General features: G+C 38.2%; 2 protein-coding genes across 8 annotated transcripts in view; both read right to left on the bottom strand.

Moving 5' to 3' along the window:
* The window catches only part of LOC115439744 (mitoferrin-1), a 181,615-nt gene that overhangs the window by 50,159 nt on the left and 106,520 nt on the right, over window positions 1–24,936 (bottom strand). The gene's annotated exons all lie outside the window — the stretch shown is intronic.
* Window positions 1–24,936, bottom strand: part of LOC115439741 (actin-binding LIM protein 2) — a 94,259-nt gene that overhangs the window by 13,881 nt on the left and 55,442 nt on the right. For 5 of the 7 annotated variants that reach the window (XM_030163720.2, XM_030163714.2, XM_030163717.2 and 2 more), the window contains exons 2-5: window positions 2,552–2,831; window positions 2,048–2,286; window positions 1,445–1,502; window positions 852–1,218 (exon numbers count right to left, since the gene is read on the bottom strand). In XM_030163720.2, coding sequence (XP_030019580.1) covers window positions 852–1,218; window positions 1,445–1,502; window positions 2,048–2,286; window positions 2,552–2,831 — 944 coding nt within the window. The remainder of the gene's footprint in view (window positions 1–851; window positions 1,219–1,444; window positions 1,503–2,047; window positions 2,287–2,551; window positions 2,832–24,936) is intronic. The other 2 variants (XM_030163715.2, XM_030163719.2) reach the window with 1 other exon arrangement.

Genomic DNA, 24,936 nt, shown 5'->3' with positions numbered 1-24,936 from the left:
ATCTCTATAGCGTAGTTATTAGAACTCCTTTTTGTACCTGTAAAAGTTTGTGAGAAGATATAGTTAATCTTCGACACAACACAGTTATAGTGCAACTAACATCAAGTGCAAGCCCCCAATTCTCACGCGCTCGACACAGCTGTCACATGGCCTCATGTTTTTATCTCTTTCGCTCTTAGCGGCAAAGACAGAGACGGCACAATCTTCAGAGTTGACACCCGGGTCGAAAGCACGACAATCAGGATTCCAAATGCAACGTACGCTACAACACCCACAGTTATTCTGATTTACTACTGACAACGAGTGTGCAATATTTACATACAACATACGCTACAGAAGTTACACAGGAAAGGCACACTTGACAATATCGATAGTTCAACTGTATGGTTATGATAATAGTGTCCTGGTTTTCGTGCTCTCTTTTGATACTCCATCTTATTCACTTGCGTTACGCAACTGAACGAGACGGAGTTATTCATTTTATTGTATCGAATTGGTGAAGAAATGGGAGCTTGATAATATTGCATCAATATTTTTTTCAAATTACACCCTTTTTTATATGTAATATATTTAAAAGGACCGCAGACATTCATTTCGTGATTACATTTTTACTAACTTAGTATACGTTCTTGACTTTCGACAAAAGCGTATTAGTTCTTTTTCGGAAAATTTAAGAAGTTTCATAAAACACATTTTTATCCTGCACAATATTACTCACATCAAATTTATTCTAATAAGCCGGAGTAAACCCCGAAAACAGGATGTATATATTTTTCTAATCACCAAGTGAATGTTTGCGGTGAGTTTAAAGTGTGTAGTGTGCAGTGAAGGCGCTGCGTGTGTGTGCGCACCTGGAGCTCGGCGGAGGCGCGGTCGTGCGCGAGCGTGTCGTGCTCGGAGGCGTCGGTGTGGTCGTGCGGGTCGTGCGGCGCGGGCCCGCAGCGCGGGTGCCAGATGGCGGCGCCCTGCAGGAACATCTCCTCGCCGTCGCCGAACGGGTCGCCGCACTTGGAGCAGCGCGCGCAGGTCGGGTGGAAGTGGTGGTTGTCGCCCGCCTGCAGCACCTTGCCGGAGATGTAGCGCTGGCAGTACGCGCAGCGCACGCCGTACAGCCGCTGGTAGTCGCGCTCGCAGTACGGCACGCCCTCGCGGCCCATGTACTCGCCCTGCAGCACGGCGCCACACTCGCCGCACGCGAAGCACCATGTGTGCCACTGTCTGCAAAACAACACGGGATGGGTTTTATTTATTATTTTTATTGGGGCACTAATGTCCCACAATATTATTCAACATTTTCTTAGATGGAATAATTTTACTCAGCGTATTAATTTTAAATATATAATTGTCTTGATTGAACAAATGTTCATTATATTAATTCAACAATCTTACAGAGACCTTAAACAGACTACCGTTAGACTATATATTAGAGGTTGTTTAGTATTACCTATCCAGTGCCACCAGAGCTTGTCCTTCTGACAACTCCTGACCGCAGCCGGCGCATTCTGTAAAATCAAACACACAGAATTTAATATTTTAACTCTAGATAACTTGTACAAGTTTGTTAAATTCCCTAATCCCATGAGCATCCGATGTATGGAGTTACTTATTAGTTTTACAAGCAAAATACGTTGTCGTACAAACTTCACACACATACGTATAATTATGAACAGCGCGTGGAATGGTGCGTGTGACATGAGACGAAAGCGTGTTGCGTGTTGACGGAGCCCTTACGGTACCCGCTTAACATGTGTCGGTCGTCCACGGGACCTAACTGTCCCGCATGGCCGTGTTCACACGGATGTGATTGTTATTAACCACTGTTGCCTATCACGGTTATTACTGTACTCTTTAATGTACTGTACTAGGTAAGTTAATTTTAAAGGCTTAATCAAAATGGTCATGCATTTCATTTGTCAGTATATTTTTTGTTTTTATTGTTGATGACTGAATGTCGGCGCCATGTAGTTTTGATATGCACGAGAACATAATGAATTACATGCAAGGTTATTATAATATGAATGAATAAATGAGTGAGATGTACACGGACCATATCTGGGCGTGCACTGACCATTCTGGTCGGGCTGGCGGTCGTGGTCGATGGCATGTTCGCGCGGCGGAGAGCCGAGCGGCGCTGCGTTAACGGGCGCAAGGGGTGCGGGCGCTGGCGCGGGCGCAGCGGCGGGCGCGGCTGTTCGCGCCGTCTGCCGCTGAGGCGCTGACACGCACGCGGAACAAACGACTTCGGCGCCCGTGTATGTCACTTTCTCACCGGATGGGAACGCACGTCTGCAACCACATAATAATACAATTAATTATTATTTCTTGGTAACTCTCACGACAGAAAATTGTAAAATCAAATTAAATAAAAAATACTAAGAATTGTTCGACATTTATGTACTGTGCTGTCTGGAAATTAGCCGCTGTTGGAACATTTTATTATATTGAAATTCCTGTGATTTTAAAAACGGCTTATCTGAATGCTAATATTTTGAGAGTTACAGTAAGCTATCCCTGTTATCAGGTAACACACTGTCAGAATATAAATACTGACTTGCATCTGGCGCATGTGAAGCACTTCTGATGGTAGGTGTTGCCGAGCGCGGAGACGACCTCGCCCTCGACATACTGGCGGCAGGCGGCGCAGCGCGTGCCGAAAGCACGCTGGTAGTCCTGCGGGCAGTAGTAGTGGCCGTCCTTGCAGAAGAAGCCGCCGCGCGCGAGCGACGCCGAGCACGTGCGGCACGTGAAGCAGGCCGTGTGGAAGTACTTGTCGGACACGCGCAGCACCTCACCGCTGCACTTTCCGCCGCACGCCGCACACACCACTTTGCCTGCAAAAAATACCAAAACAGCGTTAATTTTATTTCTGTTTGCAAGTAAACGACAAAACAAGAAAATTCATAATCAACCGCATAACTAGAACTTTGAAAGGTTTACTTAGCAAGAGACCGCACTTTATGTATAATATTGGACGTTAATGTTCATAATAACGACAGACAAATGACAGTCTACACATAATGCAAAACAAGCACGAATATGAAGTGTTTAGAGGGTAAGATATTTAGTTAAAAAAAAACGCGGCTATGAGATCAGCAACAAATAGGAAATCTCCATTGAATCAAAGAAATGTAATAAAAGAAACAATAAATAATATCATGCATTTGGGGATAACTGTACTTATACAAAAGTGCATTTTACTTATTAATTCACATGATAATGTTGCATTGGTTAGCTGAGACATTTGAATTCTCATAACAGCATGACAGTATGTTAATACTGAAGTGTCAATGTATTAATTAAAACCAATTGACACGCAACATAACGTCGACCATCCCTATGAGTAACAAATGAATAGGTGTCAGCTATTAGGCGACATTTCCGACACCAATAAACTCCTTGTCCGTCCCCAATAGCAGTCAATAAAAAATCCATTGTAATAAATTATAATTAATGGGTGAGGTCAAGTGAGGGTAGCATGGGTATTGGGCCATCGTGCGCCTACATTACACGGTTTTTGAACTGGAGAAGATCAACAAATTCTGTTGTTACAGCTTTCGAATGCAGAGTTAGCAAGCAAATTTTAATTGCTAGTACATTTGGAACATTAAAAGTAACTAGAGAAATGTAACAACTAGAAATGAATTCATTTTAATTGGGATCGGAACATCACGTTTTCAGTACGCTGTAATTGTAACTATGCCGACCACACACCACACTGTTACTTTTATCAGTCAGAATCAACCATGGCGCGCATTTTAATAACGTAGGACGCTGAAGCTCGTCGGGGCAATTACAAATAGTGCCTTCTCACTGAATTAAACGGCGAGATTTCTTCTTATTGTAAGAATGAACCATCAAATTTAGTTCCTTATAGTATACATGTATTACTTACTAACTAGACATCGGTACAACAAGACGGTTTTACTATCGAGTTTTTAATTAAAACATTGACACGGTATGGACACTTTCTTTTACAGTATTATTATGAGGGTTAGAGGTAAATTGATATCTTCATGTAGTGCCTAATGTGAGTGACTGCCCTTAAGCCTACGCGCCAGAGAACTCTTTGCAAGACTTTAAAAATAATAGTAGTTTATGGATCTGCTTTACGCCAGCATGCTGCACAAGAGGACAAAGCCCGCCCAATATTAGAAAAAGTCTTTGCGCTGTACGCCAGGGTGCCCAATGTAGAGCAGACAGTATTTTGAACCTTAACGTTAAGTATGTATGTTTGTTATTTACAAATGTTGTTATATTGTAAGTCGATTAATTTAGTCCGTACACGAATACCTAGTTTTCAGTCGTTCACCCCTGAACTGTCTGCGAGGCAAACAATGAACTTTCATGTTTACTAAATTTACATTCACGCGAACACGGACGGCGAGGATAAAATGTAAATGAAATATTTTAGTTAGGAATCATTATGGTTAATGTTTACCTATCAATTTGTGCGTATTAAATATTAGGTTCTCGGAAATTACACCAACCATGATTGTATGTTTCGTACAGTTCTCCAATGACGAGTAAGAAGAAATGCATTACAATTTAGTCGCAGTACACCCGATAAAAAGAAGAAGTTAACTTACATTAATAAGAATATACAAGAGTTCGCTTGGAGAAATTGGTATAAGTTAGAGGCACTTCCCATGATTGCTAATAAAGATGATGCGTGTAACGAGGTAACATTAGAACGTGCTAAGTCCGGGGGCGCGGGATCGGTATCACGTAACGGGGTCAGCTGGCCAGGTCGGGGGTCGCGTGGAGTCGCCTCGGGTCATGTCGCCGACCGCACTGCAGTACGGGTCATTCGCAACCACACACCTAATTAGCTTCACGACTTAAATTGCGCTATCGTAGGCCTTTTTGCTTTTTCTGCATCAGTTTAGATACCAAAATTTACTTTAATCATAACCCTATTGGGTGTACTACGCTATATGGATGTTGAAGGAATATTTCAAATACTGGTGCTAAGATTTTTGTACAAATTAATGGCAAAAATGTTAACTTGTGTTTTTAAACACTAATATTACACAGTATTTTTTATATTCTATGCTACTGCTATTACGTTTATAAAATCATAAGTGATTTATAGTGCCTGTCTTATTTTCCTTCCTCCTATAAAGATAGGCACCTATAATCTACAACTACCCACCTCTACTCCTGGCGGCTGTGTAAATGTTCATGGTCTGTGGTCATCATAATATAAAATATTTACCATCGTGACCCTATCAGGCTAGCGTCAGTAATTTAATAAAAGATGCGTATAGACTTGTTTACTGTCGCCTACTGCACTTTGCTAAGGATTTCGGACCGGCGGCGCTGCGTGGGTGAACAAGACGGAACTCCGAATGACAAACATTCTAAATATAAACTTCATGTTCCTCAAGTACATACAAATTATATTAAATGGTTAATTTTAAGCCAATTGATTTGATGTCTGTTACCTACAGGATTTCCTAGCGGAATACATATTTTTTGCATACTTTGTACAATAACCAAATTTAACACAGCAACAGTTTTATTCTAATACTCAGGGGAGCCATCTCACAAAAATGTTTCATACGTCATACAACTACGAAACCCGACAAGCATACCACTGTAATCACTTTGGACATATTCTCACGTCCATACTACACCTGATCAAACTGTCCATTACACAGGTGAATGCGCCCTCATTAACCGTACAAATGGTAACTGTTAACGAGATTAAATTCGCATTGTGAGCGTTATCGCACCAGCGAGACCGATTGCAGATAGAAAAAGTAATTGGGAAGCAATCACCGGCGCGGCATTCACTGTTCATAGAGATGAATAGTGCGTGGGAGGCGGCTGCGTGATGTCAGCAAGCGCTATGTGGCACAAGGATGAATCCATACAGCGCACCGGCTGCGGGACAGGCGGCTCCGGCGACCCCAAGCCACGATCTCACTACCTCTGGGTTAAATTATGCCAAAGGGGACAAAGTTTCATCGATTATAATAATATACCCGATATCATGAATAAAAATTTTGAATTTGAATTTGGTGTTGCATAGGAAAAAGGTTGTATGACTTTGTGCAATCATACTTTGAAAGCTATAGAAAATGAAAGCTTAGACCTTACAGGAAGTGGAGCGGGTTACGTAGACCCAGATCCGTAAGCAAACAACGCAAAGGCAAAGATTTATTTTAGTATAATATTTTCATTCTGAAGCAAAGGTTTTGTTTTTCCACATTCCATATTTATTTCTTGTTCTGAGTTGAGGAAGATGTTACAAGATATAGTATAAAGAGGTTTGATTATTTATAAATGTGATTCGTTAATTAATCTCTGTGTAGAGGTTGTTTCGTATAGCACGTGCGCAGTACGCGTCTTCGCTTGGGTCGCATTAATCCGCTCGCGCGCGCACGTAACATCTCATTATCGGGATCTTGATTACATTAATATTTACATACTTCCTTATTACATCTGGCCCCGCGTGTTAAACATTGCTATATTACATAGTAAATTATATGCGAACGTAGAAAACGACTAGATAGACCTTCAGATCTATAGGGTTCACAGATTCGCATTTATCCTAGTGTACCTAGTCTTGCCATAAATATTGTAATAAAGAAAAAAGAAAATTGTTAACTGCAAATAACATTTATTACTTTTACAGTGTGTCAGTTTAATACATAAATATAAAACAATTAAAAATATAAAAAGCTTATTCGAAGTGGTCTCCATTGGCTGCAATACAGTCCTTTAAACGATGAGGCCAGTTATCAATAGAAGCACGCACTCTTTCCATGGGAAAATTCTTCACTGCCAATCGTATAGATTGTTTTAGGGACTCAAACTTATCATGGCGTTTAGAGCAAGCTGTACTCTCTAAAACTGACCACAAATCATAATCCAGCGGATTAAGATCGGGACTAGACGACGGCCAGTCTTCAGCTCTGATGAAGTCCGAAACGTTCGATTCCAACCAAGACTGCGTGGACCGAGCTTTATGACCCGGCGCCGAGTCTTGCTGGAAGGACCATACTTGGTTATTGAACATGGTGATGTTAAGGGGCTTAACTACCTTCTCAAGAATGGTATCTTGATACACTTGTGCCGATGTTTTGATACCTTTTCACATAAATATGGCTCAGTCACTCCTTCATAGCTAACACCCCACCAAACCATCACTGAAGTCGGATAATGTCCACGTTGCACTCTGTCGACTAATTGGGAAGCTTCCTTAGAGCTTTGAGCATAAATACGGTCATTTTGTTTGTTAAAATGTTGCTCAATTGTAAAAATTTTCTCATCCGTAAACAAAATTTTTCTGTGACCTCCCTTTGCGTACCGCTTCAGTAGTTGTTTCGATTTTACCACCCTATTCTTCTTTAAATTATCAGTTAAGAAATGGCCAGTGCGTCTCTTATAGGCTGCAAGTCCTAAGTCATCTTTTAAAATACGCGACATGGTTCTAGGTGCTATCTTCATTTCCCGAGATAAAATCTTTTGCTTTCGGACAGGATTTCTTCGAATTCTTTCCCTTACTGCTTTGACCACCTTTTTCGTACGAACACTACGTGGACGGCCAGATCTTTTCTGTCACAAACAGAGGAGGTCTCATTGTACCTATTAATAGCCCGGTACACAAACATTTTACTAATACCAAGTGTATGGAGAGTTTTAAAAATTGCATTTGGCTCCATACCTACTTTGTGTAATGCTATCACAGCGATTCGGTTCTCTTTATCACCCCACACCATTTTAATATCGCAAAATATTTTACAATGTATTGGCGCCAAAATGAGAAAACACAATGAACAATCGTATAAAAATGACAGATTCGAAATTCAAATGTAATATTTTTTTATAATTAAGTGTAACAGTATTTATGGCCAGACTAAGTATTTTCAACAACGCGAGACTTACCCTTACTTTAATTTGACTTGTTTATTAAAACAATTATATATCACACTTAACTATACAACTAGAAGATTAATCAAATAGAGCACACTACTCGCGCGGTGTCGCTCGTCAGTCTCGTTAGAGCAACAAGTGACCCTCGTCGGGTGACGCCGAGAGCACCTGCACTAGATGCCACTCGCCCTCTTTACACCACGCCACGGTGTACCCACAATTGGATACATTCTTAAGTGTAAAATATATTTATGCCACCTAATAAAAAAAATGGCAAACCCCTACAGTTTTGCGAAATAGTCGAAGCCACTATTAACTGTGATTAACACGCTTTACCTGTAAGCTAGATACAAATTAAATTGAAGAGAGAAGTCCTAAATATTGATAGAATTAAAAAAAATACACTCAAAACGAGTATGGCGTTGCTATTATAAGCACGAACAGAAACATATATAATGATAGGAAAATGTTCATTCATATTATACTGTTTCTACGTTTCAACCACGTGCATGATTTTAGGCGTAACGTTTCCGGCTGTCCGCACAAGTTGCGTTACGTTGCGCGGAGAGCGCAGTGGGAGGAACTGGTCGGCGCATCACTTCCGCTTGCGTACCACATGCTGCGATCATAATCTCTATGGTGTAATGTTTTCATACTTTATGTGGGTCACTAATACAACACACTATGGTTGGATTATTTCATAATAACGCCACTGCCAAACATTATGTATGTAGATTGTAAAAATGAATTTAAAAATGAATGACTATACTTATCAAAAGAATATAATTATCGTTTCATCTATGGTCTGGACAAGTATGCATAGTGCGGTATTTCGAACCTATAATATTTGACAGTTGGGAGTGGTACTTCAACGCCATATCGGGTATTAAATTCGCACAATGGTAATTCCTAAGAAGAAGACCCTGGTAAAGGGCAGGACATAGAAATAGATACAGAATACCTATTAACAACTAAAGATTAAGGCGTTAAATATATTTAATGATTTTTGATATAAGTAAACGCGACGTAAATTAATAAAAATATTTTATTAAAAAATATAAACATTGGTAAAAATGCTGTAGTAAAATCCATCAAGCTATTCGTAAACAAGTGAGAAACTCTATATCTGGTCGAGTTGGGGCCGCGGCGGCACCATCAACAGTATCGTGTGACAAATTGCCTTCTATATACACAAAGCTTTAAACCCGCTAATTGCCGTTTATTTATAAAACCAATGTAGTATTTCTGTTAGTAACTGTTATAGGAAAACAATGGATTATGTCACGGAAGTTTGATAGTAACATAGAGAAAAATACGTAAGGAATTTTTAAGCATGTTGATTAAAGACATCAATTAACCAAGTTTCAGCAATTTTACTTCAATGGCCGCTTTTAAGGATAATTACTTTTCTATAAATCATCAATATTGCGGTTACTTTTTTAAATCAGTCCAGTTATGAATTTGATTTCCTTGGAGGTTATCGTTAGTTCTTAAACATAGACTTGCTTATAAACTCGTTAAGAGGTGGTTAAGAATTGCTTAAATAGCTGTCAAAAACTATCACCAGTTTCCTAGTTTAAACCTTATTAAGAGGCAAGATGGTGGTTTTTGACTTACAGCTGATCGTGAAAATTAGTAGTTTGCGAAATTTTTGTAAGTAAGACTGATAATGATACCCGAGTTTCATAATCTTCACACAGAGCGTATAGAATGTTCTGGATAATTTAATCCATATTAGGTTTGCTTCAGGCTTGATACAAAAGGCCGGTGTCCATCATTCCTGCTAAATATACCGTCTGGCACGATGCCACCGTGCTCTCCTGTGGTGGTACCACATTCAACACCGCACAACAGCTTCCGCGTGCGGTTTGATCCAGATCGCTATGCGGAATGCTCCCCTATCATTTATAGCACGGTCACTGGGATTCCTTCGGTATTTATGGGGACAACTTAATAGTCGTATGTTTGGAGTATCGTAAAATGTTTAACACTCTAAAATTTGGATAATTTAATGCAGTTTTCATTTGATGTGATATTGAGGGAATGTAAAAATTTAGTTTTTAATTGGTAGTTTTTATTCAGTTAGTTGCGCTAAATTTGTTTGTACACCACACAATGTCTTCGCAGACTTTTGTATACACATCAAAACAAGTAAATTATTGTCTGATTTAAACCTTTTGGATAAATTAAAATGAATTTATTTATTTATTTAAATAAGGTTCTCCAACAGTACACACATTTCTTGTTAATAACATAAAAGTAGTAAGGTCACATTCTGATGTGTGTACCAGTTATAGGAGTACATAACACTCACAAATTAGTATGAATTATAAAAATGCAATCTATTTTTATATGAGTTATATGAGGTGGAGCAAAGGTGGTATTGATAATTTTCGTATATGAATGAACGGCGATCCCAGTGTCCGCCCACGTCGGCGCCCGCACCGGCGCATCCGAGGTTGTGGGCGGTTTGCCACCTACGTCACGTGTGTTCATCAATGAACGACTCAGTTGCTACCTACTACTAGTTGTAATTATAGCTGTACATCGGCTGCGTAGTTAATTAAAATTAGCTACTAGCTAGCTACTCAATAGCCTTATTTATAGAAAAGAATGGAGGTTCGACGATAGAAGTCAACAATGCGGGTAGTTGACCTTGCGCTGACGTGGACGCCGAGATTTTTTTAGGTACCACTCATAGCCGTGCAAGGTTGACAAAAAGTGGGACTGGGAGTCTCTGCCGTTCCGTCAGGATTCCTATCACTGGGAGGTTTTGTTAGGTAAATCGGTGCAGGATAGGTATATATAGTGCTAGCTTCTTGTCGAAGTGTCGCCTGGATATGTCTTACTTCCTCGGTAAGCTCAAGCAGTGTGACAAGGTTAAGCCTTAGGCCTGGTTTAGGGGTAAGTGATAGCCCTATAATATCTTGATAAAGACATAGCTGGCATAACTGCATTATCAAGAGATACAAACATCAAAGGCTTTTAAATACGATTAAAATAAATAATTGACGCACAAAAACATAACATTGGCGACTGTCTCAGCATTAGAAGCATGTGTAAACTAAAAAAAATCTGACAAAATTATAGCAGATGTAGGTAAACGGAGCATTAAATTAGCTAGTTGAAAAAAGTATCTTGGGTTTTATTTTAAGTACACTAAAGTTTAATATGTCATTGAACACATTTATAGGATCCATCACCATGTCAGTATTATTTAGTAATTTCTACATGTGCTTATTGCATGCAACTAGTGCAACAAAACAAATGTGTTAAATTGACCTACATTGTGTTTACATTGGGACACATTACGTTCGCCTGTTCACACGATGTCACTATTTTATGTGATAGGTCACGGGGTTTAGTGTACGATAAAATTTTTATTGATCGGTATTGAAATAGAATCCTTCGTATTCTATGTTTAGATCACATTTTCCAAGAGATTTTTGATCTTTGTTTACATTACATTGCCCATTTTCTCCTTGTTCTATTTGACTATTAAATACTTATTTATTATTAAGGAAGGCAAGAAGGAAAAGAATAATTGTAAAAACTAGAAACGACGACGTAATCACCACGTCCGCATTCAATTTTTGAAAGGATCTGCGATGTATTTTTTCCTTAAACGTTTCAAGAACCAGCATTTACGTGATCCGATTGCGGCGATGTTGAAAATAAGAAAAAAATACCTACAAAGTATGAAGCAATATATCGATGAAAACAAATAGCGAACGAAAACGTGTGGTCCCTACTGTTATACAAGCAACAATTGCAATTCCCGCGCGACTCGCGGTTGCGTCGTGTTGCTCAGGTTTTACTAACTACCCACCGGCAACGTGTCCGCGCGTGTGGCACCGCACGCGCAGCTTCGTGATGTGAAAACAGGACAAGGACTTACAAGTCACTGTAACACCGTGTAGACCACACACGAATACCGACACCTTATTTGGATATCGAAGTATCGTGTAAGAAATGAAGCTGCTTCAATATATTTTATGTTGTCAAAATGTAAATGATATTACAATGTTGGGATGAGATTCTCACTTTTACGATGAAAAACCGCGTATACAGAAGCGTATCATTAGCAAAATTCATAAAAACATTGAAGGAGATTATTCAGAAATGTATGACGATGCCTGATTTACAAGTAACGTTGGAAGGTAATAGAAGTTATGTTATCAAGAAGAAAATATCTCTGCGCCGTACACTTCACGCATCTGATAACATGAATGTGCGGCTTTAAACGTTAAAAACACATATTTCCATATTGCATGTTTCTCTATACTAGTAAGTATAAATGTATGTGGAAATTTGCGACAATGTTAAGATGATGAGCATAACTTCGATTAACTTAATATACGTGGGTATCTTTTTACTCGTTTAAAATTTCAAACACTTAAAACTGGCTTTTGCGAATAGATACTGTTCATTATCTTGTTATTTTTGCAACTAGGATGGAGTAACTATTGCAGATGTACTAGATTCTTGAGCATAGATCCTCTACGGCTACGGGCCATGTTGAAAACTATCTAATCTAAATAAAGTGATATTAAGTAATAAAGAATAAAGGCTCAGCAACCAGGTTAGAGCACGTCCGCTGTTTTAATTAGTAATAAAGATAACATTGCACGTAAAGTGGTGTTTAATTATTTTAACAGTGGAGCACCCGCGCGACCTTGGTTCTGCATGCGTGTAGTTCGTCGACTGACATAATTACATACATTAGCATGTCTGGAGCGACGGGTTTTACTAGTGAATACTCAATTTACGATGATTCATAGTGAGACGAACAATGAGTGCGCGCTAATAGGCATCAGCAAGATGTGAGCAAAAACTGACACCTATGTGTGATATGAATAATAGGATATGAATTCGATACAGAGACAGGTATCTTTGGTTGGTAATTGTGACGCGTACCGTTCATAATACAATTTCATGTTTACACATGAGGCTATTACAAGCCGATGCTATGAACCATACTGACATAAAAGAACTTCATTTATCTCCGCTAATGCTCACTAAAATCAAATAATTTATTAACACAGAATTCAAGTATCGAACTACCGTTTGATTATAATTATAGTTTACATTAAAATATACTCTATTACACATATTTTATGATCTCTGTGTAAAACAAACACTTCAAGAGAGATCATAGGCTGCAAGTAGTAGAAACAGCGCGAAGATACACTATTTTGATACATAGGGCTATTATGGCTTCGTTTAGATTTACACTAAAGCTGTAATCCCTCTGGAATTCGGTATTTTGCCACGTCCAAATTTTATAGAGAAAGATTGCGGATACGACAATCAACCTAGCGCTTCACTCGAAGATTATAGGGAAGTAATTGTACTGTTTTCTCGTCTCGCTAAGGACTCAACTGTCACTAGACAGGCCGCCCAGTCAATCTTCATTGTTAGCTGAGACGGCTAAAGGTACTTTTACGTATACAGCTGCAACGATGGACCGCATTACCCAAATAAAATCTTTATCCTTAGTTTCCATGATTTTGTACATAATAATATCTGACTAAAATGATACAGCCATCAGAGTTCGCAAATCTAAACTTGACTGTAAAGGCAAGCGACCATTGTGGTTTGTATTAGTGGTGGTGGCTAGAATCGTACCTTAAGGGCTACGCACTTCGACGCAAGCGAGGCGCGGTGTCGGCGCGTCCGGCCATTAGTCGAAGAAAGCAGTTTGATTGACAAGGCAATTTGCCGCGCGCGCTTTACTACACCGCGAAACCGCCGGCTTCTAAAGTACCTGCCGACCGTACTGCAATCGCATAATATTATACAACGATTGGCAGGTGAGATTAGCCCGGAATTGACTTCGACACGTGCGAGGTAACCTTCGCTGACATTTTATTTAATAACCATGGCATTTAATCTTAATGCCGAGAGTAAATTGACATAAAGATAAAGCATTTAACCGAAAATCCATGTTTTTTAAAACCAACCCAAAAGTCAACACCTTGTAAATTAATAAAGTTGTGCGATGGACAAGTCATGCTCAGCTCGTTTATGTTTTCTTATGACACGAGATTGGTTGGGTTAAATTTAATAGAATTCAGTATGTAGGTAGCTCAAAATTATTACTGCCATCTTAATTAATAAAAGTAAAGTAATAAAAGTTAATATACTCTTACAAAATCTGGCACAGCTGTCAAATCTCAACAGTCCAAACGAACATCGAAAATTGGTAAAAATAGAAGTAATAAAACGGTATAACAGCGGTTTTATTGTGCTCCGAATTAAACTGTTTAATAACAAAAGCGTTACGACAATATTCTCAAAATTGAGAGCCGTAGTCGCGCTCCCAATTGCATCAATTCACCGAGGAGATTAATGAAGAAACCCCGAGTTTATTTGTGTACGCCGATCTGAAGAGAGCGTGATGCCGACTCATTTCACGGACGCGCAATAGATCCGCGAGTGGACTAATTGTGGCGATGCAGGACGACACTCTTTGTTACTTGTTACTCTTTGACAATTATTTTGTTCTTTTATGTCCGCTGTAAATGAACTCGGGCAGATTAATCAGACGCTTTTGCCGTCACTTTTACAATCAGATTGCGAGCTGCCATTTGTTCATTCTATTTTGGATTGAAATAACTTGGTATTGTATAGCATTGGGTTGAATGGGAAAGTTCTAACTAATCGTGATTTTAAGCAATGATGGCTATTGGGTCACCAATTACCACGTCACTTTGAATTATAGCAACAAATGTTAATTCTATCGACTTGTGTAGATTGAAATTAGTTTAAGCACTAGACTAGTTATATTATATTAGAGAAGAGTTCTATTATGAGCAGGGGCGATATCTTCTTTCTATAATTGTAATGATAAAATAAAAGTATAAGGTACGGTTAAATTGCTTCGTACCTACACGAAATACTTGTATCTCCTTCCTCTTCGGGGATAAAGAGCATAATAAATGTCTGTATGTAAATGTCTCTACATTGCATTATGCATCGCTTCACAACAACAATTACACGTAATGATTGTCCACTAATAGCGCGCACCATTTGCGGTGAACAGTACAAGATATTTGTTTAAGCCATTGTTGTTTATGAATAGAACATGAGAACCAACAACACGCATTTTGCCGTCAAACACAGAAAGTAGATTGACTCTAATTGATTAAATTCTAAACTGTCAGCCCAACAGTTTTATGACTTTATATTAGTGCTGTTTCTTTGTATTCGCAGAGTAAAGCCCTATGTAAGTGACTTATGCACATTCAGCCATAAATGGTAAACGCGCGACGAGTGCTGGCTCCCGTCACAATTCCAGCACAAGCCGAAATAGAACATTCCGTAAGGCGACGGGTGTGTACGTGGCGCTCGATACCGCCGCCGCCGCGTTCCGCACCGGGCTATATTAATATAGACGGCACAGTTTCCATACTATATCGGGATTTGAGAACGATACATCCAAGTTACAAATTACTTACTAAAATAGCTCCGTTCTTTTAATCTATGATAATGAAAGGTATATTCCAAACACTTATGATATTTAATACATAAGTGCTAACACGTTTATCACTTAATGCTAAACTTCGCGCGAATAAGATCGTGTACATGAATATATCAAGGGGAGATATTCGCAATTTATTCAAACACATTATGCAGGCGGCAGATACCTGGCACAAAGACGCATCGCCTTATGGTAATATGTATTACAAACAGCCAATAGTCGGTGGACATGCATCCGAACACCAAGCCGTCCGATTATTCTAGTCTGTTGATCTAAAATCTAGTGTTCTGAAATGAAGATACAGAAGTTTCCAGAAGCTAATGTTAGGAGATCAGTCACTAAGAACTAAGAACCATGTTGAACTTCGTCACTAATATTGATTGATGTCTTTTATAGAGAAAGGCAATTTTTTACTTGTGGTAAGTGGTCGACGACGATTATAACAAACATCCACGTTACTATAGGAATAAACGTACTACTGATCAACTTATTTGAGTCGACAAACCTAACGATTGTTAGAAAGGAAAGTTCGTCCGTTACTAAAATTGCGTGGCCTTCGCATCTTAATAATTAGGAGTGATTACACCACAAACAATACATAGTTATTATTACGATAACTATTACTTCCTTCCCGAATTTGTTACTTACTTGGCCTGTAGATCAACATGTCAATTACTCTTACGTCAATCGACAATCAATTTCTTTCTTGCGTCATCGAAGCAATATATCACGCGTCCCGATAGATAGTTAGACAAGCTAAGGGAAAGATACGTCATGAAAGAAATGTTAATAATGCTACGAAATGAAATACCGTTGGCTATAACATTACATAACTATCTAAACTTCGCAATATCATCAAAATGAACACTGTCGAACAATATTGGTTGTTAGCACGTACATCACTCGAGGCTACCGTCTCTATAACCACCAATTCGCCTTCAATTATATCTACAAAAAAACACTACTACGCAATTACAAAACCGTGAGAACAGGCTACATTGCTGAAATAACATTTATTACGTTCAATCATGAGAGAGGAAATGATGGCGACTCATCACCAACGTCCTACCATCTTAGTATTACGCAATAGTCGGTCATCCACGGAACTTTCTCCAGCCACCGTTGCAATTACATAGAAAGCGCTCGACAACCATTTTATGTACTGACCGAACCGAATCGGAGATGGTGGCACGAATAGCGAAAACACCGATACAACGTCAAACTGACGGGCCCTACAAAGGTCAGAAAATGTTCTTCGATGTAAGCAGTTGATAGAAAGCTGTGACCTTTTATATAGCAATAAATAACTATCAGTCAAGTCAAGTGTAATCAGCACTTAACCTTTTGAAGCTGGACTTCATCTATCCACATCAAACTGAATCCCTTTTAGTCGAATTACAGCCATAGCGACCAATTTCAACGGATATTAGCCCGTTTAATAGACGCTATTATAGTGCACAAGTGTGTGTGCAATACATAGGTGCACTCTGTTCCTTCAATCTCATAGTCCGGCGAGACGGCAATCCGTCATAAGCGGATAGAGATCAGGCCAATACCTTGGAATAACCCAATTACAATTATTTTTGGCCCGATTCGGGATTCGAACCCTGGACTTCAGCGCCGTACTCGCACCGCGTTCGCATTACTATTACGCCAACGATGCAGTCGAAAAATATATCGAACTACATTTTCGAAGTTGAAGTATCTTTATTTCCTACAAGACCTCATACGCTCCAACATAAACTTATTATTTTAAGGCAATCTCGCATTAACGTTCGATTTTATTTTATATCCATTATTAAAGCATTAATTAAGTCTTATTTGTATTGCGCATATAAAATTCCTCGCAAAATTACGAGTAACAAATTACATTCGAACAGTCACAACTCACAAGTCATAACAGCTTAATTTGCAAATCGGCCATGTCCGGTACAAATTGTGTTCGTCAACGTATTTTAATTTTGTATCAACAACTTTACATAATGCTTACTGCAAGAACATATTTATTTCTCAGACACACTTTGGTATCGTGAATCGTCAATCAGTATAAATGTTCAAACAAGCTTACTCAAGTAATAAATATTTAACAAAATATTAAATTCAATGACATCGTTGGACAAGAAGCGGTAACTATTAAAAATCAAATAACCATTCATTTAGGTATTTGAAGAGAATTATTGCTACAACTATTTAAACAACAGTGAATAATAAAAATCTTAGTTTTAAATTCACAACACTTATATTAAAGCTTTAATTTACGAGGTTCATTAACTGTTTATTGCTTCAGAATCCTAAATTCGACCAAAACACACGAAAATTCAGAGTAACTTCCGCTGTACGCTGATCTATATACCAACTACTAAACCAGTGCCGTTATAGCATTATAATAAGAGTGCGTTTTGCACGTAATACCATTACCTCATTTTTAAACTTTCTAAAGTTTTTATGTCGACATGCATTCAGCAATTAGAGCTTCATCCACTTGCAAAAATCCAGGCTGTAAATTGCAGATTTCAGTACTCCAGATTTCAGGCAGTGAACATAAGCGAAGTTAAAACACATTAGCGCTATGTTACTTCTCGCGTGCTTTGTACTGCCGCGCCGCTCGCGCCTCGATCACGCTTCGCGCCGTGTAATTGCGTTATTACGGAGCTTTCTAAAGCTTTTCACGGGCATGTATTCAGGATGGTTTTGCAAATCAGACCCACCGGAATAAATTTAATAAATAATTAAGACAATAACGTATTAAATTTATTGACTATTAATAATTTTCTTTCGATACGGATAAACTACAAATACCTGTGTGATATTTAGAAATCTGTTGGCAATGGTCTATGTTCCAGCAGTGGGCACTAGGTATCTTATGTCTATTGACAATTTAAGTAACATATTTACATTCGCTACATTGTTCAATTTATAATACATCATAGAAAAGGTTACAATTTAATGGCAGGATATCAACGAATATAATAAAAATACGGAAGGAATTTAAAAAATCCAATATTGTGTTTATTTTATTACGGAATAGTCAAGGTATAAGGGATATACTAACAAATCAGTTGAAAATTAATGCGCTTATACTCGTAAGTTTCTCGTCCACCCTCCAACGTTTTTGAGTACGCACTTCTCATCAACGCTGACAGTCCATCACGGCTCTCACCCTTTGTGAGCGAGACCCGCCGCAAATTAGCCATCGACAACGCGCAAAAGAATAGAGAAGCTACATGCCAGCACGTGGTAGATGCACCCAGATGTGCCACCCTACGGGCCTTTCACTACACTTCTGGTGCAATAACATCGACGAATTACCGGCGCAAAACTTTCCCCATCGCAGATCATTTGTAAACTGTCACATCATGAAACGCCGAATTAACGCAACGATAGAAAGCAACCCGTGCTCCGTTCGAAATGAACGTAATTGATGATTTTCAAATTGGAATTGTAACAACGTTTGGAAAATCAAAGTTCCATAATATTTTGTGCGAAATAATTTCTACTTGCATGCTTTGATAATCTACCATTATGGGTCGTCTTCCATAAATATTTCCTGTCTAAACTTTGAATTTGCGTACTTCGGTTACTAGAAACCGACTTGAAAAGCATGAGCCACCCTTATCTACCTATCAACTACAACCAATATTTTATGGTAGCCTCGGACATTTTATTCAGATGTTATAATTGCAAAAACCGTTGTATCGGCATGGAAACAGAAACGCAAGTGCCTAGCCACAGAGCCGGTGGTCAATCAGAGCGGTTCATCATACCGCGACGAAGGCTATGGGAACATTCGGAGGGGAGAAGGCAAAAAGTACGCGACTGGTCCGACAGAAGCGTTATCGCATCGCTCTCGATTGTGTTACTTTTGCACATCGCGCTGTATGAACCGCAATCACGAGCAAAACGTTAATGATCGACGCTATACTGTCCGGTGTAACAGTAGGTGAGTGTCGGTTAGATTTGATATAATGATTATTGCAATGCGATCTTGTGATTCCAGTCTGTCAGATCTTCCGAGATATACGGATAGCGGTTGGCGGTATAACTGGATAATATTAATCGGCGGGGTGGAGTGACACCCACCGAGAACGTTGATAAATAACTTAAAAATAACGTTTATTTTGTGTAAAATTAAAGCGGTTGTAGTGATATTGATATATTATCAATGTTTACAGAACAAATATATTTGCACTGCGATGGAGGTAAAGTATCATTCCTTGCATCTTTTATTGGGTCTCCTGAAGGTGGAGAAAGTTCACGTATTGATGTGGAAACCAATTTATATTTTCACTACTTACACTTATTACTTATAAGAGTCGTGACCGAACTGAAATAGATTCACGAATCAATTATAAAGTAACAGTTTTGATATAGAAAGTGAATTGGAATCGTATTGTTTTAGACGTACCTATTATATGTAACACTGAATGCTACAAACACAATGGTACCAAAGCAGACATGATGGTAATTAAAAGCTTAACTTTCGATTAATCATTTTAAAATGGAAAGTCAATGGACAATCATAGATTTCTGACTACGCTCTATAATTTGATGTAAAGACCGGTGGCGACATACTCATAAACATGCTCGCATCGACGAAACGACGCTTGCAAATCACGATCCTTACCTGAAACAGATAAAAACACTTGATCAATATCTTGTCATAAAAAACACGAGTATGACTCATGTGGTGCTATGTAAACGATATCACATATATATGCACTATACATAATACAGTGCACACTCCGATGTAAACATGATGACATAAGCTCTGGGACATACTGCAGACAGAAGAGCGCGCGCCGGCCAATTGATGTGACTTGTAATTGGTAAACAATACATTAGCAATTTACATTATACTGCCTCCTGGGTATATTTGCCTTCTAGATCTTATAAACAATAACAATTACGTTGAAGGTTGTTACTGTATGCAGAACGGACATTTTCAATAGCAATCGATATAGGCATTGAATAAATTTCAAATAATCCATGTTTATAACAAACTGCTTCTATTTATATGATTCTGAGAGAAATCAATTGTTATAGAGATATTGCGAATTGAATATGCGAGTATTTTTCTGTGGAAAAATTATCACACTTAGTAATATTGTAGACAAATAAGGAGTTAAATGTTAATAATAAGAAAAACTGTTCAGAATGCAATTCTCGCTTTAAATTTGAAGTTAAAACCACGAGTATATTAAAAAAGTAACACGATTTAGTAACATACTTTTTAAAACATTAGATGAGGAAGTCAAATTGAAACGCGTAAAATAAAATAAAAAGCTGCGATAAGACGATGCTTCTCTCTGGAGCTGCGCCAGTGCTTCTGCCGATCGAAGTGGCATAATAAAAACTTAATTAAAACACATTAGCATGTAAGCAAGAGTGCGGATGTTGCATAATGACGCGCCGGCAGCAAGTTCAAGGCGAATGTCGACTGGTGACGCATCACGCATCATATTATTATTGATGTCCCGCGAGTTGTTGACGGCCGGTTTAATGATCAATATCTATATACAGTCAATAGTATAATTAGTGTTGTTTTTAGATACCTTCTTGTTAGTACTATTCACCTGATATAAACTTGTAATCACATGTCAGAAAGCATGACCGTCACCTCACTGATAATGTGATACGATCGCTATTCAGATTGAGGTGATCCGGTTACAGTCTCTTTTTGCAGTCTGTCGCTTCATCAAGATTCAAATTCCGCGATATTTATGCCACTGATATAACGTACTGATATAAAACTAAATGCAGTGAAGTCATATTACTTATAAAATCATTCGCTTTTTTTGTGAGGAAACATACTAACTAACTGGCCCCGTGATGATGACTGGCTACCATTTCCCGACCTATATATAGCTATTCATTATATTTGTAAAAATCTTATAGTCGTCTAGTAAAAAATCAGTGAATAAGGTACATGTAAAATTAAATGAGAGCGAAGACCAACTATTGTGTTTGAACGTAATGAAACGTGTATAAGGGAAACAAAAAAAAAACGATGAGCAACGAAAATCCAGTTTCGGTTGAGATATTACGTCAAAGCCAATTCACCGGAGCTCCCTTCTCGATGTTGGATGGTCGGCGCCGACAATGGTGGTAGTTGCTGGATCCACCAAACACTATCTTGCACTAACTTACACAGTCAATAGCGAAATTAAGCAACGTCCAAATTCAAATTAACGTACACGCACGATGCGTTCGGGGGCGCGCACGCGACTCCTCCGAATGATCCAGTGAGAAGGCATGGCGACGACATAACTACCCTCAACTGGATTAGGCACGCGATAAAAAAATAAAAAATAAATAAAAATCTACATCTACATATTATGTCATTGAAACTGTATTTTACAACAAAATTTTACTTACAATCAAAAAATACGCGGCTGCAACACCAACAATAAAATTTATCTTGAAAGTGTGCAGTAGGAACTGAAGAACGTTCGAATTTCGAACTGTAAACGAGTCTTGTCACCGGAAACGGCGCTCGACTCCATGTCACACGGTCCTGGCGCGGTTATTATTACATGCAATATTTACAAGAAGTTGTAAGTCATCATAGGAACACATACAGTTGCCATGCGCAATGGAAGAAAATGTTGTAGAAAAAGGAAAATTTATAAATATTTTCATAATAAAATTTACTAGTACAAGTATATGATAACTACGTCTAATTTAATTTAGTTCTATTGTATTTTAATGGATGGGGAAATTACGGTACCGTCACCTTCTATAAATTATAATCAACGGATGAGAAATGCGGCAGCTTTGATCCAAGCTAAGTGCAGTGTTCAATTGTTTTATTATGTACATGGACGAAAGAGCAACCTTCTAAGATTAAATCAAACTGGTCATCTTTACATCAAATGTAATGGGAATGCAACATGTTATAGTCGTATCATACCCTAATTACATAGATGTAGAGCCCTTTCACGTTTACGGCTGGCAAGTCTGTATGCAATATGAAAGTATTTTGAAATAGAAGGTTTAAATATTATACAAATTTTTACTCATTTCAATTATATTAACTACTATTTTCGTACGAGGTGAGATTGCTGTACATCGATTTTTGTTTTTAATAATGTATTGTTGTACATAATACATTTCTTAAAATAAAGTTATTACTGAAAAATTACATGCAAAATGTGCCTTATCTTCTATGTATGCAAATCAAGATGTAGGTATATTCACTGTGGCCGTTGATCCTACGATGATGCATTAAAAAACTTCCATCAAATATCCTTAAATCGACATTTAATGTCAGATGATGGTCCATTAAGGGTAACATTCACATTTAACGGTCATTAAATTTTATTACTTTGTTAATGCGATGGATATTACTCTTTTATCGCGGTATAAAAATATTAAATGTGTCGTATCTCGATACTTGTAAGTTTGAAAAAGTTATTTTCCGTTGAGAAATATCAAAAACTTTAATCGCAGTGCTTTAGAGCTAAGTATTGGAATGCACTCCCCATTATAAATTAATGTTTAGAATATTTTCACAGAGAAACAACACCAGAATAATGTTCTGTCACCTAGACCTAGATTTTCATGGAAAGAAACACAGAACGTCTCGGACTCGCAACTTCGAGAAGAGTTAACTAGATTAGAATTACGCCATACGCGTATAAACTTAAATATTCCTATGGATTCTGCTAGCTAGCAACTTCATATTCAATCGACATTAACATACACTCCAGCAAGCCCCACATCAACACTGGCGAATAATCAGGTGATGTCAGTGCGGCGTTTGATGCCAAATAATGGTGGAGTTACGTCACGCGTCACCACCACAGCGTAGCGTGATGCCGGTACCGTACCGTTCAGCGTGAGTATAGTGTTCATTCATAGCATTGTGTCACTGATGGATGGAGATAACGGTATAGCGATGGCCCCGTGCGATCTGCGATGACATATTGTTATTGCTGTTGCATGCACATCCATAATGGCCTGTTAATTAACTGCTTTCCGCTGGAACCAGACTAGTTTATATCGTTCATCATAATGTCCTTTACTCTTCCGAAAATACCATGGTCGTTTGCAAGCATGACCTTTAGAAACGGAACTGTTGAAAGTACAACTATGCTATCAATAAACTTTTTTTTTTCATTTCTCGGCAACTTCATTGCACCAGTTGTTAAGCGAAGTGAAGCCAAACGAAACAAGCAAAATCCAAGTTATAAACATAAACTCATTATCTTATTAACAACGCGTAAATAAACCCCAAAGTCAGTGTATATTAATTTTAATATGACAAAGTGATGAGGATTAACCAATTATTTAAGTTTATATGGAAACTTGGAATTATCAACGAGTACCGCGAACACGAACAACGGCGGAACTGAACAATCAAACAGTTGTTGTCTCATTACACATCCACTCACAAAACTAGAATAATGTTCGTTTGCTCATGCCACCAAACCATCTTGGACTACATCAAAACCAAATGTACGAGGGAAGCGCTAAACTTTATACTACTGGATTACAGACGAGCAAGTCACTCGCCTGATGGTTATCGCTACAAGCAACTTGGAATTACGAAGCGTAACTACAAATATTAAGATTTACGACATCGTTTGTAACAATCATGATTTGGGCACAAATTTTGTAGTGCAATCTAGATTAAGTACTAACCCTAGTCATAGCCATCATTATTATATGTTTTGATTGTATTTTGTGTGTGTCTTAAATAAAACAAAAAAATATATATATTGCACTTAAAGCATAATACCCCGGCTTCAACTTCCTTCAACCTCAACAATGCTTGCGCTAATATTTGAGAACATAGATAATGGTGTAGTACCATTATAATTCTGCATACAAAAGCCCTACCACCTTGATATAGCATTAAACATTCAACAGTATACATGGTCATGTCATCTCACCTCTTGTCATGTCATATTTACACTACAACGCGCGGTCACTTAGCAAATATTCATTTTCCAAACAAAGTGATGTCAACGCGAAGTACATGCTGAGTTATAGTGAAAGAGTGGGTGCAAGTATAAGGGAACATAAATAAAGCTCAGTTCTCTCGTTTCTCGGAAGGCACGAGTCAGAATGTGCAAACACCAAGCCGAGACAACATTGACGATGCGTATGTTAATTTTGTTCGTGAGAGGAATATCGCAAAATAAATACTAAGCACATTAATTTGTACTATACGTATCACGATTTACCAGATAAAATGACAAAATATTTAACAGGAGCAATAAAATAATATACTTATGTTTATCTTAACTACTTGGTAAATGCCTTTGGCATTAAGTCCGCCTATGTATCTATTGTATATAAAGTGTATACTTAAATAATATATAAACATTTTTGTTTTTATAAAACTAAAATGTTTCATGACTATTATCCAGTCCAACATTCATTGCTTTTCAACATCGCGTCGGTACAATGAACGTAAACAGTACAATTTATTCGGTAGGGGACTGCGGATAGTTACATTTCACGGGCCATCAGTCGGCTGAGCGAACTCCGGCCAATACACTCGAACACATTTCGTTTTGTAAGAACAGTTCTATTTACAGTAAATGCAAAAATTAAAAACATTCGCC

Source organism: Manduca sexta, chromosome 18 (genome assembly GCF_014839805.1).
Source record: "Manduca sexta isolate Smith_Timp_Sample1 chromosome 18, JHU_Msex_v1.0, whole genome shotgun sequence".
NCBI lineage: Eukaryota > Metazoa > Arthropoda > Insecta > Lepidoptera > Sphingidae > Manduca > Manduca sexta.
The sequence above is the reverse complement of the archived record's forward strand: the minus strand, read 5'-3'. Positions and strand labels throughout refer to the sequence as shown.